Genomic DNA, 12,933 nt, shown 5'->3' with positions numbered 1-12,933 from the left:
ATACTAAGGCTGGCGCCCCACCCCCCCGATTTCTCTGCACTCTTCTCAATGAACAAATTCTGTCTTATTTGGAAATGATACCTCTTCCTGATGATGGAGTACCTTTAATAAACTGAATAGCTGCTCCATACTTGAGAATGACCACTACAGAGAGGCAGGGGCTTGTGCTCTTTGCCTGGGTGGAGGGGCCCTCTGTTCACTTTCATTAAGATATGGAGAGCTGGAGAGGACCCTTCAAAGTCAGGCACAGCATGTGGGCAACTGTTACGTGGATGTCCTTGTGCCAGAGGAAGCACTCCCTTTACTTGACCAGATCTCTTTCATCTTTGGGTGCCTCAGTTTTTCCGTCTCTAAAAGCGCCCAGTGATGCCCACTTCACAGGGCTGTGGTGTGATCAAAGGGCTGGCTGCCATTGGGCACTCAGCCGCCAGGAACAAAGATACTCAGTAATTGCAAAATGTTCGGGTCCACTTCTCTGGCCTGTGAAAAAGGGGCTCCCACTGACTTGAAAGAGAGCGACACACACAGACGAGGAGAAGCCCACCGGGAGAGCAGGCCTATTACCTTCATTATCATTGTCCTAAAGTGCGGAGGAAAGAAAAGAGCCACGAGAAAGTTAAAGAACAGTGATCACAGAAAAACAAGACAAGGGTAAAACTAACTGGGCCACAAAAGAGAGCCTGAAAAAAATGAATGTCTTGTCTTAAAAATAATCTTTGAAGACTGCATGCCAAAAACAGCTTTTAAGGAACTGTCCATACATTATCTGGCCACTTGGCATAATAACACATTCATACATTTCTTAGAATGAAACCTGCCCTTGACCCTTACTGTACTCTTCCTTACATCACCCATCCTAAGCTAAATGCTAATGGGAGTGCACTTTCAGAGTGGATTAAATTTAAAAGTTTCTATTTAGACAGCATTCCGTAAGGCACATTCAAATGATTAACTGACAGATAATGAAACGGGAATAGCTGATACTCTCTTGGCATAAAATACTAAAGCCTTCCCAGGCTAAAGAATGAGTCTGGACGAGTACACAGTGCCACTGTTGCTTTGGTGACCTCGCAGGCAAGTCGATGTAAGACATTCTCCTGCACTTTAATGCCTGCTACTAAGATCAGATGGGGGGAAATGATAAATAGTAGGAGATGTCACTCCAAGCGGTGTTTTCCCAGCAAAAGCTGTGTCTCAAGAGTCCTTCAGAGCACTCTGGAAATGCATAGAAATTCACAAATCAATTTGCTAAATTGACTTGGCTGGAAATCATGCTTTTGTGCATGGATGATCTAGCCGAAAGGCAATTCTGACTCTACTAGACTCTCCCAGGACTCCTGTAACCAGAGCCAAGTGTGCGGAGACCTGGGGAAAAGAGAGTGACTTCCGGTCAGTTAGACCTGGGCTCCCATTCGAGCTCCATCATCTCTCTGGCTGAGGGACTTGTGATAAATCATATGAGCTCTCTGAGAAGGGGATTATGTACTCCAACCAGCTTTACAAGGTACTATGAGGACTAAATGCCCAAGACGTGTCAGGAAGCTGCAGTTAGTCTTACTTTTTCAGGACAGCTATAAACAACCTGAATGACAGAACCCCATCCCAAATCCCATCCACTCCCCAGCGCAGGCCAGGTGGACAAGCTATATCAAGAGAGGATAGTTTCGAAAGCACAAATATCAAATGCTTGCGTGCAGTTAACCAAAGCAGGGCTTTCATTTAAGCACCTGGAAGAGGCAAACTGCAGTTCTAATAAAGCAAAAGTCCTCAGATGTCAGGGGATGTTATTCTGGTTTACCATCTGTATAATTCTGCACTGGTAGAGGTTAGGTACACAATTTGTTTCTTTTAAAAGCACACCCCTTGGCCATTCACAGTGGGCTTCCCAGCCAGGGGAGCCTACAGCCAGATGAGCCTACAGCCTGGAGTATGGAAGATGCAGAAGCCAAGGGGAGTATCTCAGAGCACCCCATCAGCCTCCCCATTCCACAGCTGAGAAAACTGAGGCTGGGAGAGGGGGAGCTGCTTGCCTCATCAAACAATGAAGGCCTTGGGTTAGGACTTTTAGGGAAGTCACTCTAAAGCAAACCTTCACAAACTTATAGTAATAATAATCTCGCTACAGAGCTTTATGCACTGATATTTTCAGTTATGTGGCCAACAACATTATCAGTCCTTTGGGAAAGAGTCTTTCCTAAAATATCAGGACAGGAGGAAATCTATGACCAGTCAGTCTCATTTCACACTTCCCAGTATGACATGGAACCTAGTTTCTAACCTAGTTTCTGCTGCTGCTGCTGCTGCTAAGTCGCCTCAGTCGTGTCCGACTCTGTGCAACCCCATAGACAGAAGCCCACCAGGCTCCCCAGTCCCTGGGATTCTCAAGGCAAAAACACTGGAGTGGGTTGCCATTTCCTTCTCCAATGCATGAAAGTGAAAAGTGAAAGTGAAGTCACTCAGTCGTGTCCAACTCTTAGCGACCCCATGGACTGCAGCCCACCAGGCTCCTCCATCCATGGGATTTTCCAGGCAAGAGTACTGGAGTGGGTTGCCATTGCCTTCTCTGAACCTAGTTTCTGGGGGCTCACAAAGCTAAAAGACCCTGAAAGAACCCTTTGAACAATTATGTGACTCTTGTGCCCTGCTAACAGACACTCAGCTTGGCCTATAACTTGGGTAAAAATGCCATCATTGAATGCAATTTCTCAGAGGAAACTTAACAAATCAAATAGTGAGCACACATCTTATAGTAATAATTAATGCAAGGAGATCAAATCAGTCAATCCTAAAGAAAATCAACCCTGAATATTCACAGGAAGGACTGATGCTGAAGTTAAACCTCCAATATTTTGGCTACCCAGCACAAAGAACAGACTCACTGGAACCGACTCTTCCCTTCTTCTGGGAAGACTGAAGGCCAAAGGAGAAGGGGGTGACAGAGGATGGTTAGACAGCATCACTGACTCAGTAAACGTGAATCTGAGCAAACTCCAGGAGATAGTGAAGGACAGGGGAGCCTGGCGTGCTCCGGTCCACACGTGGTTGAAAAGAGTCAGACACAACTTAGTGACTGAACAACAAGATACTCCATTTAAATTTCTGGGCATAATAACTTCTAATTACTGACCAGTATATTTTAAAAGGTGACAGCCCACACAGAGCAAGATTTACAAACACCTGGGCAGAAGTGGGTCCCTGTTTCATAACTCTCCTGGGTTAATCATCAGTGATGACTAACTCTGGGATTAGGGAAATATTTGAATATGCTAATTTAGAGACACTGTTGTCAGAAGGCTAATTTCTAGCTCAAAGACACTTCAGTGCTTAAAGCAATTTTACATCAAAAGCCCTTGCAGGAGACTTCCATCAGGACCAGAGGGGAGATGGAAGCTGGAGGGGGTGCGAAGTCAGGGGAATTGAGGGGTTTACGATGAAAGAGATCAGAGAATGTGTCTAAAGGCTAAAGGGAAGGAACCAGAGAAACAAACAAACAAAAAACAGGAATATGTTCAATTCATAATGGAGGAGAAAGAGACTGTTCAATTAGATTGATCTCTGCGGAATAACGTCTCAAAGCTATTTGAACCCCAGCTTTTATACATATACATATGTGTGTATAGTATGTGTATAAATACATATAGGCTTCCCCGGTGGCTCAGACAGTAAAAAGAATCTGTTTGCAATGCAGGAGACCTAGGTTCAGGAAGATCCCCTGGAGAAAGGAATGGCAACCCACTCCAATATTCTTGCCTAGAGAATCCCATGGACAGAGGAGCCTGACAGGCTACAGTCCATGGGGTCGCGAAGAGTTGGACAAGACTGAAGTGACTGAGCATGCGCATATATATGAATATGTGTATATGGAAAAAATCTTTCCTAGGGCAGAAAAACTCAACTCCTAAATTATCAGGTTAATTCAGAGTGTGGACATAAGAACAGTAAATATACAGTTTGATATTTGACTTGCAAAGTGAGGAAGGAAAGCATACTAAATTCTATAGAATAAGCTTTTCTGATCCCAGAAATACTAAGAACTCGATAATTTTTTGGCTGCAACAACTTGTAAATATCTAGAAGAGCCCAGATTTTGAAGCCCTGAGGACACTTGCTAAAACTCAGAAATTTGGCACGAGTCTTTGCACACAATTTGGGTTTTCTTTCAGAATTGATATCTTACCAAATAGAGCCATCTGTGTTCCCTCTGGGAAAGGTTCAACTGTTCTGTTGCCATTGACATGATGTTTGGCTAGAAAGAAAGAAAGAAAGAAAGAAAATCAAGTTAAGTGTAAAGTTCTACACAGATACTAACACATGTCATTAAATGTGTCAGAGAGCCTAGTTCTCATTTTTAGTTAGAAACAGCACTAAAGTTCACCCTCTTAAGAGAGTTTCAATTATTATTTTTTTAAATCTCAGTTACAAAAAAGCCCAGAGATGGCCTCATTCAGGCATGGCATTTCACCAGTGAGCACTCCCAGGCCCAAGTATGTGCAGAGCTGTGCAGCTGGGGATGGCAAAGCCAGCCGACCTGGAAGCTCCTGACTCCCAGCCAGAGGGTCCCTCTGTGCCAGGACATGCCCTGGAGAACAAAGGGAGCGTGGGGCTCCAGCGTGAACTGTGGTGGCTTTCCCTGAGGACTGCTGATGATCAGAAGGAAGCTGTAAAGACTACAGGGTAGGGACTTCCTTAGTGGTCCAGTGGTTAAGAATTTGCCTTGCCAAGCAGGGGTGCAGGTGAGATCCCTTGTTGCAGAACTAGGATCCCACAAGCTGAGGAGCAATGCAGCCTGTGTGCCACAACTAGAGAGTCTGTGCACTACAACGAAAGATCCCACACGACACAACAAAGATACGCTGCAACTAAAACCCAATGCAAGCAAAGAAATAAAGACACCAGTGTTAGAATAATAATAATAAAAAGACAACAGGGTAACACTGCAGACAGCATCATCTCACAAGTCAAGCACCGTTCCAGGGGTCAATGACACTTGCCTTCTTAAAGGCCAGACAGACCTTCATTTCACTGCTTCTTACTACCCTTCATCCAGCCTCATCACGTCCACCAGTCATCCTCCCACCTGAGTGCATATCAAGGACTTAGAAATTAAAAGTGACTGGCTTATGGTTTTCCAGCCTTAGCTTATTCTCATAGCTCCCAAACCAAAACCAGGTAAGAGAAGATCTGAGTATGGCCCATCTACGAGTAGCCTAATTTGACCCTTAGCAATTCTGGAATATGGACATTCACGTTGAAAACACTTCGACACCGCATCATGGTGCATGGATATTTTGATCTAATGGGCCACGTTAGATTTACTGAGCTCTGGCACAGGGCTCAGCACTAAAGCTAGGTACTGAGGGCTTTGGCAGAGTTGGGTGGAGACTGACATGATTCTTGCCCTTATGAGGAGTGTACAATTATCTTCAAGAGGTGAAATTTCGACAGCAAGCTTACAATGATGTGCTAAGTCCTGGAGTGGGGACTAGAGGTGCTGGAAGAGTCCGCAGCAGGGGGACAGGCAGCTGCAAGGTGGAGCCAGGAACCTGGGGAAATTACAATTAGCGTCGAGTCTAAAAGGAGGAGTAGGACTTAGAAAAGCAGAGGGTGAGGGAGCAGCTCGAGTGAGAGCCAGGAGTCGATGCAGCCCAGACACTGTCCTGGGCCAGAGGAGAGACTAGTCCAGGCACAGTAAAGGTGATGTGTTGAGAAGCAGCGGCACTAAGGACAGATTGGTGGGCAGGCACCTGATCATAAAAGGTCTTCAGACTCCCATCCAAACCCACAAGACCCCTAGGCAGCCCCCGTAGCACCACAGTGTCTTTTAGAACCTGGAGGCTGATAAGGTTCAGTCTAGGTTAGTCAGTTCCTTCCTCCATTCCATCATTTCAGGGGCCTCCACAGGTTCCTAAGCAATGGTGGTACTATTTGAGGAACAGCAGAGCTGGGTGAAGGGGAGGAACCAGGCTGAACCTGGCTTACAAGCCGTACAGCCTCGAGGCACTAACTGGCGCCTCCAGCAGATGCAAGAGGTAAGGTCACAGGTGGCCGTGGTACCTTGGACAGCACCCAGACAATGGTAGGACCATTGGTTACTGAATCCAAAGGAAGGTGGTGAGGCTCCACAAGGAAATCACAGCTCTATTCTATAGTTAGGACCCCAGAGCCCCTGTCAGAGGTATTAAAACGTATATCAAAGAGCTATAATCCCATTCAAAAGCTAACCCACTAATCTCACTCCTGAGAATTTAAAGAAAAATGCAAGAGAAAAAAAAAAAAAAGGTGGTAGGCATAATATTTACTCATGTGTTACTGGTAATAAAGAAATCTTTATATCAACTAAATATCCAAAAACAGAGAAACAGTTTAGAAATTTATCATTCATAATTTATCACAAGCATGGAATATCATGTAACATTTTAAACACAGAATTTGAGAGAGAGAAATGTGAAAAAATATTTGGGATAATAGTAAGTGAAAACAATGCTATTACATACTGAATGCAGACTATAATGACAGCTAACAAAAAATATGCATGCTTGTGGGAAAAGACTGGCAGAAAAATGTGCAAAAACAAAAATAACTATGAATATTATGCAAGATATTTATCACTATCAGTTATCTTTGTCATTGTTAGATTCTTACTTCCCAGATGAAAATATGTTTGTTTGAATTTTTTAAAGTCAACAAAGCTATAGATTTCTAAAATTTTTCTGTACCATTTAGTGTCCCAGGACAGTCCATTAGGGCATGTGTATAGCCAGCCAAAACACTACCTGGTTTCGATAAACCCTGTGCCTTATTTGGCATCTCCTCGGGGACAGCTCAAAAGCACTTCCAATGCAGGATGACCTTCCTCACCAAACCTGACCCTCTTCCAGCATCCCTACCCCTGGGAATAGGACCACATCCTCCTACTTTTGAGGCATCCTTGCCCATTCTCTCTCCCTTGCTACACACACCTAATCCATCACCAAATCTGGCTAATTCTGCCTTTCAGACAGCTTTAGAGTCCTTCCACTTCTTCCCTTCACCACCCAAACCACCCCCGTCCCAACTCTTACGGCCTCTCTGCCCTGGACCCCTACAAGCACCTGCAGCTCTTGCATATCCCCTCTCCAGTTCACTCTTCCCAGTGTCACCACAATTATCTTTTAACTGATTATACAACACAAAGTCCCTGGTCCTCTCCCCCACTTTCCATGGCTTCCCACTGCTCATAGGCGGAAATCAGAGCTCTTCAATGCAACTTCAAAAACCCATGTGGTCTGGCCACCTCAGCCCCTCATCCCCTCTACTATAGTCAGAGCTGCGCTTTACACTTAGTCATTATTTCAGCGAGTAGACTACAAGCTCTGAGAAGGCAGGGTTCATATGGGTTCACTGTTCCCACAGTTTCCGCACATTGTAAGACCCAACATAGGTGTTTAATGAATAGCTGCTAAATTAATGAAGGGAAACAAACTACTAAGGTACTAAAAGTCCCTCTTTAGCCATTATGAAAGATTACTATTTGATACACTGATGTATCTCTACATACACACACATGTCCCTTATACATAAATGATCATTGAAAAAGGCCACTCAGAAAGTCTCCCCAGTTGGATGGCCTGGAGACCAAGGAACTCCTCTGTTCCAGTCCCTAAACACCATTCCTCTTCCCTTCCAAACCACCTTCTCCCATCTGAGAAGGCAGAAGTGGAAAGACTGGAAATGCTACCCAGAGAGGAAGGAGGAAGCTCATGAGCCACTCCCTCCTCACTGCAGAGGCTCTCCGGGACTGTCTCACCTTTCATTCTGAAGCCTGAGGCCCAGAGATAACAAGGCTCTCAACTTGATTTTGCATCTTTTTCTGAACCACAGCTGAGCCTTACATAATTCCCTGGAGAGCAAAGACACAGCATTAGCCAAGGATAAAGAGTGCAGAATCTAGGGCTAAGGACCTGGACTCTGCGATAAAACTGTCTGACCCTGAATCTCGGCTCTCCTGCTGTCTGGCTGTATGACCTTGGCTCAGCAACTCAGCCTCTCTGTGCTTCCATTTCCTCATCTGTACCTACCTCACGGGTTGCTCTGAGAATCAAATGAGTTAATATATGTAAGGCACTGAGAAGAGTGCCTGGCATACAATACCTACCACTGCTAGGCTTGTGTCAGCATTTACATGTGGACTTTGCTTTACACAAGATCTGAGTCAGGACTGGCAAATATAAGGCACACATTTACCTCTCCTCCACGTCCATGCCCATGGCAGACATCATTAATCAATCACAGCACACTTTCACAATCCCTGACTATGACCACAAAATCTTGTCTCGACTTAGCACCCCACAGAGTCTCTTATTCCTTAGGAAAGGCACGTGTGATGAAATCATTCTGCTATTCCTGGTCTCAGTGAATAAACCATAAAGATGGTACAAAGAAAGAAGCCATTTTCCTTCTCATTTCTATATCACCTATTGCAATTTTTTAAAAAGACTCTTTGAAAGCCTCCAGACTCTATACAGCTTCATGGATAAAAGAATAGATACTGTGTGCTACTTTCCATTCCAGGAGGAGAGAACAGGGGAGGTGTTAAAAATCAAGCAAGGGCAGTTTCCCACTGACACTCTGTTGAGGCAAGTACTTGGGGGCCAAAGAACCTGAGACTGCTGAAACATATTCTAAAGGTCAAATGAGATTGGAGGGTGAGGAGCATTTATAATTAAAAAGATTTGTTAAAAAGCATTTAATGGAACAAAATAGAAAGCCCAGAGATAAATCCACACACATATCGACACCTTATCTTTGACAAAGGAGGCAAGAATATACAATGGAGTAAAGACAACCTCTTTAACAAGTGGTGCTGGGAAAACTGGTCAACCACTTGTAAAAGAATGAAACTAGATCACTTTCTAACACCGTACACAAAAATAAACTCAAAATGGATTAAAGATCTAAATGTAAGATCAGAAACTATAAAACTCCTAGAGGAGAACATAGGCAAAACACTCTCAGACATAAATCACAGCAGGATCCTCTATGATCCACCTCCCAGAATTCTGGAAATAAAAGCAAAACTAAACAAATGGGATCTAATTAAAATTAAAAGCTTCTGCACAACAAAGGAAAATATAAGCAAGGTGAAAAGACAGCCTTCTGAATGGGAGAAAATAATAGCAAATGAAGCAACTGACAAACAACTAATCTCAAAAATATACAAGCAACTTATGCAGCTCAATTCCAGAAAAATAAACGACCCAATCAAAAAATGGGCCAAAGAACTAAATAGACATTTCTCCAAAGAAGACATACGGATGGCTAACAAACACATGAAAAGATGCTCAACATCACTCATTCTTAGAGAAATGCAAATCAAAACCACAATGAGGTACCACTTCACACCAGTCAGAATGGCTGCGATCCAAAAATCTGCAAGCAATAAATGCTGGAGAGGGTGTGGAGAAAAGGGAACCCTCCTACACTGTTGGTGGGAATGCAAACTAGTACAGCCACTATGGAGAACAGTGTGGAGATTCCTTAAAAAATTGCAAATAGAACTACCTTATGACCCAGCAATCCCACTGCTGGGCATACACACCGAGGAAACCAGAATTGAAAGAGACACATGTACCCCAATGTTCATCGCAGCACTGTTTATAATAGCCAGGACATGGAAACAACCTAGATGTCCATCAGCAGATGAATGGATAAGCAAGCTGTGGTACATATACACAATGGAGTATTACTCAGCAGTTAAAAAGAATTCATTTGAATCAGTTCTGATGAGATGGATGAAACTGGAGCCGATTATACAGAGTGAAGTAAGCCAGAAAGAAAAACACCAATACAGTATACTAACACATATATATGGAATTTAGGAAGATGGCAATGACGACCCTGTATGCAAGACAGGGAAAGAGACACAGATGTGTATAACGGACTTTTGGACTCAGAGGGAGAGGGAGAGGGTGGGATGATTTGGGAGAATGACATTCTAACATGTATACTATCATGTGAATTGAATCGCCAGTCTATGTCTGACGCAGGATGCAGCATGCTTGGGGCTGGTGCATGGGGATGACCCAGAAAGATGTTATGGGGAGGGAGGTGGGAGGGGGGTTCATGTTTGGGAATGCATGTAAGAATTAAAGATTTTAAAATTTAAAAAATAAAAAACTAAAATTAAAAAAAAAAAAAGTGGTGGCACATTTCACCACAGAAACAATCAAACTGACTAAACAGAGCCATCTCTCATTGACTGGGCACTGAGAGTATTGATCACCAGCAGAGCAGGAGACAGGAGGGGTCTGTCCGTCTGACAAGGACATCTGCTGCCCGGCCCAGCAGGCGGGCGCCTCCCATCTGGCTGGCTGGGCGCTGTGGGCGCACGTTCCAAAGCGCCGCACTCCAGGGGGACGACCTGGGCTGATGGCCGTGACGTGTCCTCAGTCAAGGGCGTGTGAGGACGAGGAATAGATTTCCATTTATCTTGAAAGCCCAGTGCTTGAGGAGCAGGGAGGTTAATCAGAGCAAGACTGGGTCAAAGTCAACTCTCGGAGAGATGCTGAAGGGGATCTGGTGCTGGGCTCGGAGGAACATGTTCAAAAGCTTTAGAAGATGATACTGACGCTGTTTCTTGTTTTGTTTTATGAATGTCTAATGCACTTCAGACTTTATGACTGTCTCCTTCCTTGACAAAAATACAGTAAGACTCTTCAATCATGTACTTGCAACAATGCAAATACAGACACAAACTACCTGGTGATTAGTGCCATGTCCTGTGCTCAAGTTGAGCTAAAATTTCTATCTTCTGGGTGGGGAGGGCATGGATTTATAAGGTAAATGGCAAAGTATTTAGTGGGGCGCTGGAGAGTGGGCCCCCACGTTCTCCTAAAGGGTCAAGCCTCTCCAGGCAGGTCATCTTGGCGACACCAGCTAATTGAAGAGTCTTGTAACTGCTGCCACTGTTGGGAGTCCAGGCCCACTGCTGGGCCCAGAACCATCCCTGGGCTGGACTAAAGCCTCAGGGCTGCAGACCACCCAGTGGTGTCAGCCCACCACCCTGTCACATTATTCACCCCACAAAACTCAACTTACACACATCCTATGTTGTTGCTGCTGTTGCGCAGTCACTAAGCTGTGTCCTGTGTTACTCTCAGTCATTTGAGCAGCGACGAAGCTCATCTATGGCAAGTGAGTTATTTCTACTTTAGGAAATAATCAGAACTGAGGCAAAGGTTTCCAAACAAGGGCTTCTCTGGTGACTCAGTGGTAAAGAACTCACTTCCCAATGCAGGAGACATGGGTCCGACCTCTGGGTCGGGAAGATCCCCTGGAGAAGGGAATGGCAACCCACTCCAGTATTCTTGCCTAGAGAATCCCATGGACAGGATGGGGTACAGGAGCCTGGTGGGGTACAGTCCATGGGGTCACAAAGAGTCAGACATGACTGAGCAGCTGAACAACACAAATTACAGCAGAGCTGTTTATAAGAATGAAAAACCGTTACTTGGCCCACCAAAAGGGAGACAAGGAAGCAAACTGTGACACAGCCCTCAGATGGAATATTACATAGTAATTTTAAAAGTATGATCATAAGTAGTTTTTTTTTTTTTGTCATGGCATCAGAAAATGGTAATAATGTAAACAGTTAAGCAGGGGAACAGTAAGATAAAAGAAGAAATCTAGATCTTATCTAGATTTTCAAGTTGTACAAATCTAAACATTTTCCTCTGAACCCTGTTCCTCTGTTTTCTTTGAGGAGGAGAAAGAGCAAGAGAAGCGAGAGAAACTCTCTTAAATGAGAATAACCAACGGGTGGATTGCTTACTGCTTGATCATGTAAGGATCCTTTTCTTTCCAGGGTTCGAGAGTACCTTGAACTCTTGCCTGTCCCTGAACCCAAGGCCCCTGCATGTTGAGTGCCACTGGTGATGCTCAGGGCCTTCAGGACCAACCCAGCCCAGAAGCATGGCTGCCCTATTCCACCCCCACTGATGTGCAGGGCTCTGGGGCTTGTGGACCCAGGAAGGCAGGTGTGCAGGGGATGGAGGAGGGAAGGCTGATGGAGGGACTTGGGGGACATATCTGCTCTACCAAGTCAAGGCACAAGGATCTATATTCTGTCCAAATAAAATTACAGTTCAGAAAACAATGACTGAGCACAGCTTATGTGCCAGGCACTGGGTTTGCTGTTGGTGTTACTATAGGGTAGACGGTGCCTGCCTTCTGTTCATTCTTCACTGACCAGCAACGACCCTGCCCCACTTGTTAGGGCTGTAGACCAGCTATGTCTACATGCACCTCCTGTGTTAGCAGCACTGCCTACCGCTCCTAATGCATCCTGTTACCCCGCGACTCTCAGACAAGCATGAGTTTCCGATTCGTGCTCCTTTATCCCAAGAAAACCATTCCGTCATCATTCATTGCATTTTTAGAACTCCATTTCACTCATGTAATACTGTTATTAATTACCACATGTAGAACCATGTGAACTTAGGCATCTATGCTGAGCATGTGATTTTAACCGATGGAAAAATCTCCACCTGATTTTTGTGAAATCTCGCTGCCCCCTCTTAACACAAGTAATTCCTAATGACCACCCAAATTACACAATCTTGAGATGAGAAATTCCATTTAAAATAAGGTTACTTGAAGGGTTAAGATCTATATGTCAGTTTGATGAATGTGACCTCTTCATGAATAACAGTGCTGAAAACAGTTGTATTAAAAAATGTGGCTGTACGCCAAAATCATTTCTAAGCGATGCTTGTTATTGATTCTAAAACATACTTTAGATTTCAAAGATGATGTCAAATGTATCTATAGAGGATCACACAGAGATCATACTTTTTAGTACTGTTTTTTAAAATGTTGCCCTTCACAGGCTGGATTGGAGGGGAGTTTGGGGGAGGATGGATATATGTATATGTAAGAATGAGTTCCTTCTCTGCT

General features: G+C 44.3%; 1 protein-coding gene across 5 annotated transcripts in view; it reads right to left on the bottom strand.

Moving 5' to 3' along the window:
• Window positions 1-12,933, bottom strand: part of MSRA (methionine sulfoxide reductase A) — a 374,565-nt gene that overhangs the window by 204,735 nt on the left and 156,897 nt on the right. For 4 of the 5 annotated variants that reach the window (XM_069576740.1, XM_069576743.1, XM_069576742.1 and 1 more), the window contains exon 2: window positions 4,178-4,246. The exons of the other annotated variant lie outside the window; for it this stretch is intronic. In XM_069576740.1, the coding sequence (XP_069432841.1) occupies window positions 4,178-4,246 (69 nt within the window). The remainder of the gene's footprint in view (window positions 1-4,177; window positions 4,247-12,933) is intronic. 5 annotated transcript variants of the gene reach the window in all.

The sequence above is a fragment of the Ovis canadensis genome, chromosome 2, assembly GCF_042477335.2.
Source record: "Ovis canadensis isolate MfBH-ARS-UI-01 breed Bighorn chromosome 2, ARS-UI_OviCan_v2, whole genome shotgun sequence".
Classification (NCBI taxonomy): Eukaryota; Metazoa; Chordata; class Mammalia; order Artiodactyla; family Bovidae; genus Ovis; species Ovis canadensis.
Note: the sequence above shows the minus strand (reverse complement) of the source record. Positions and strands in the feature narration are given on the sequence as shown.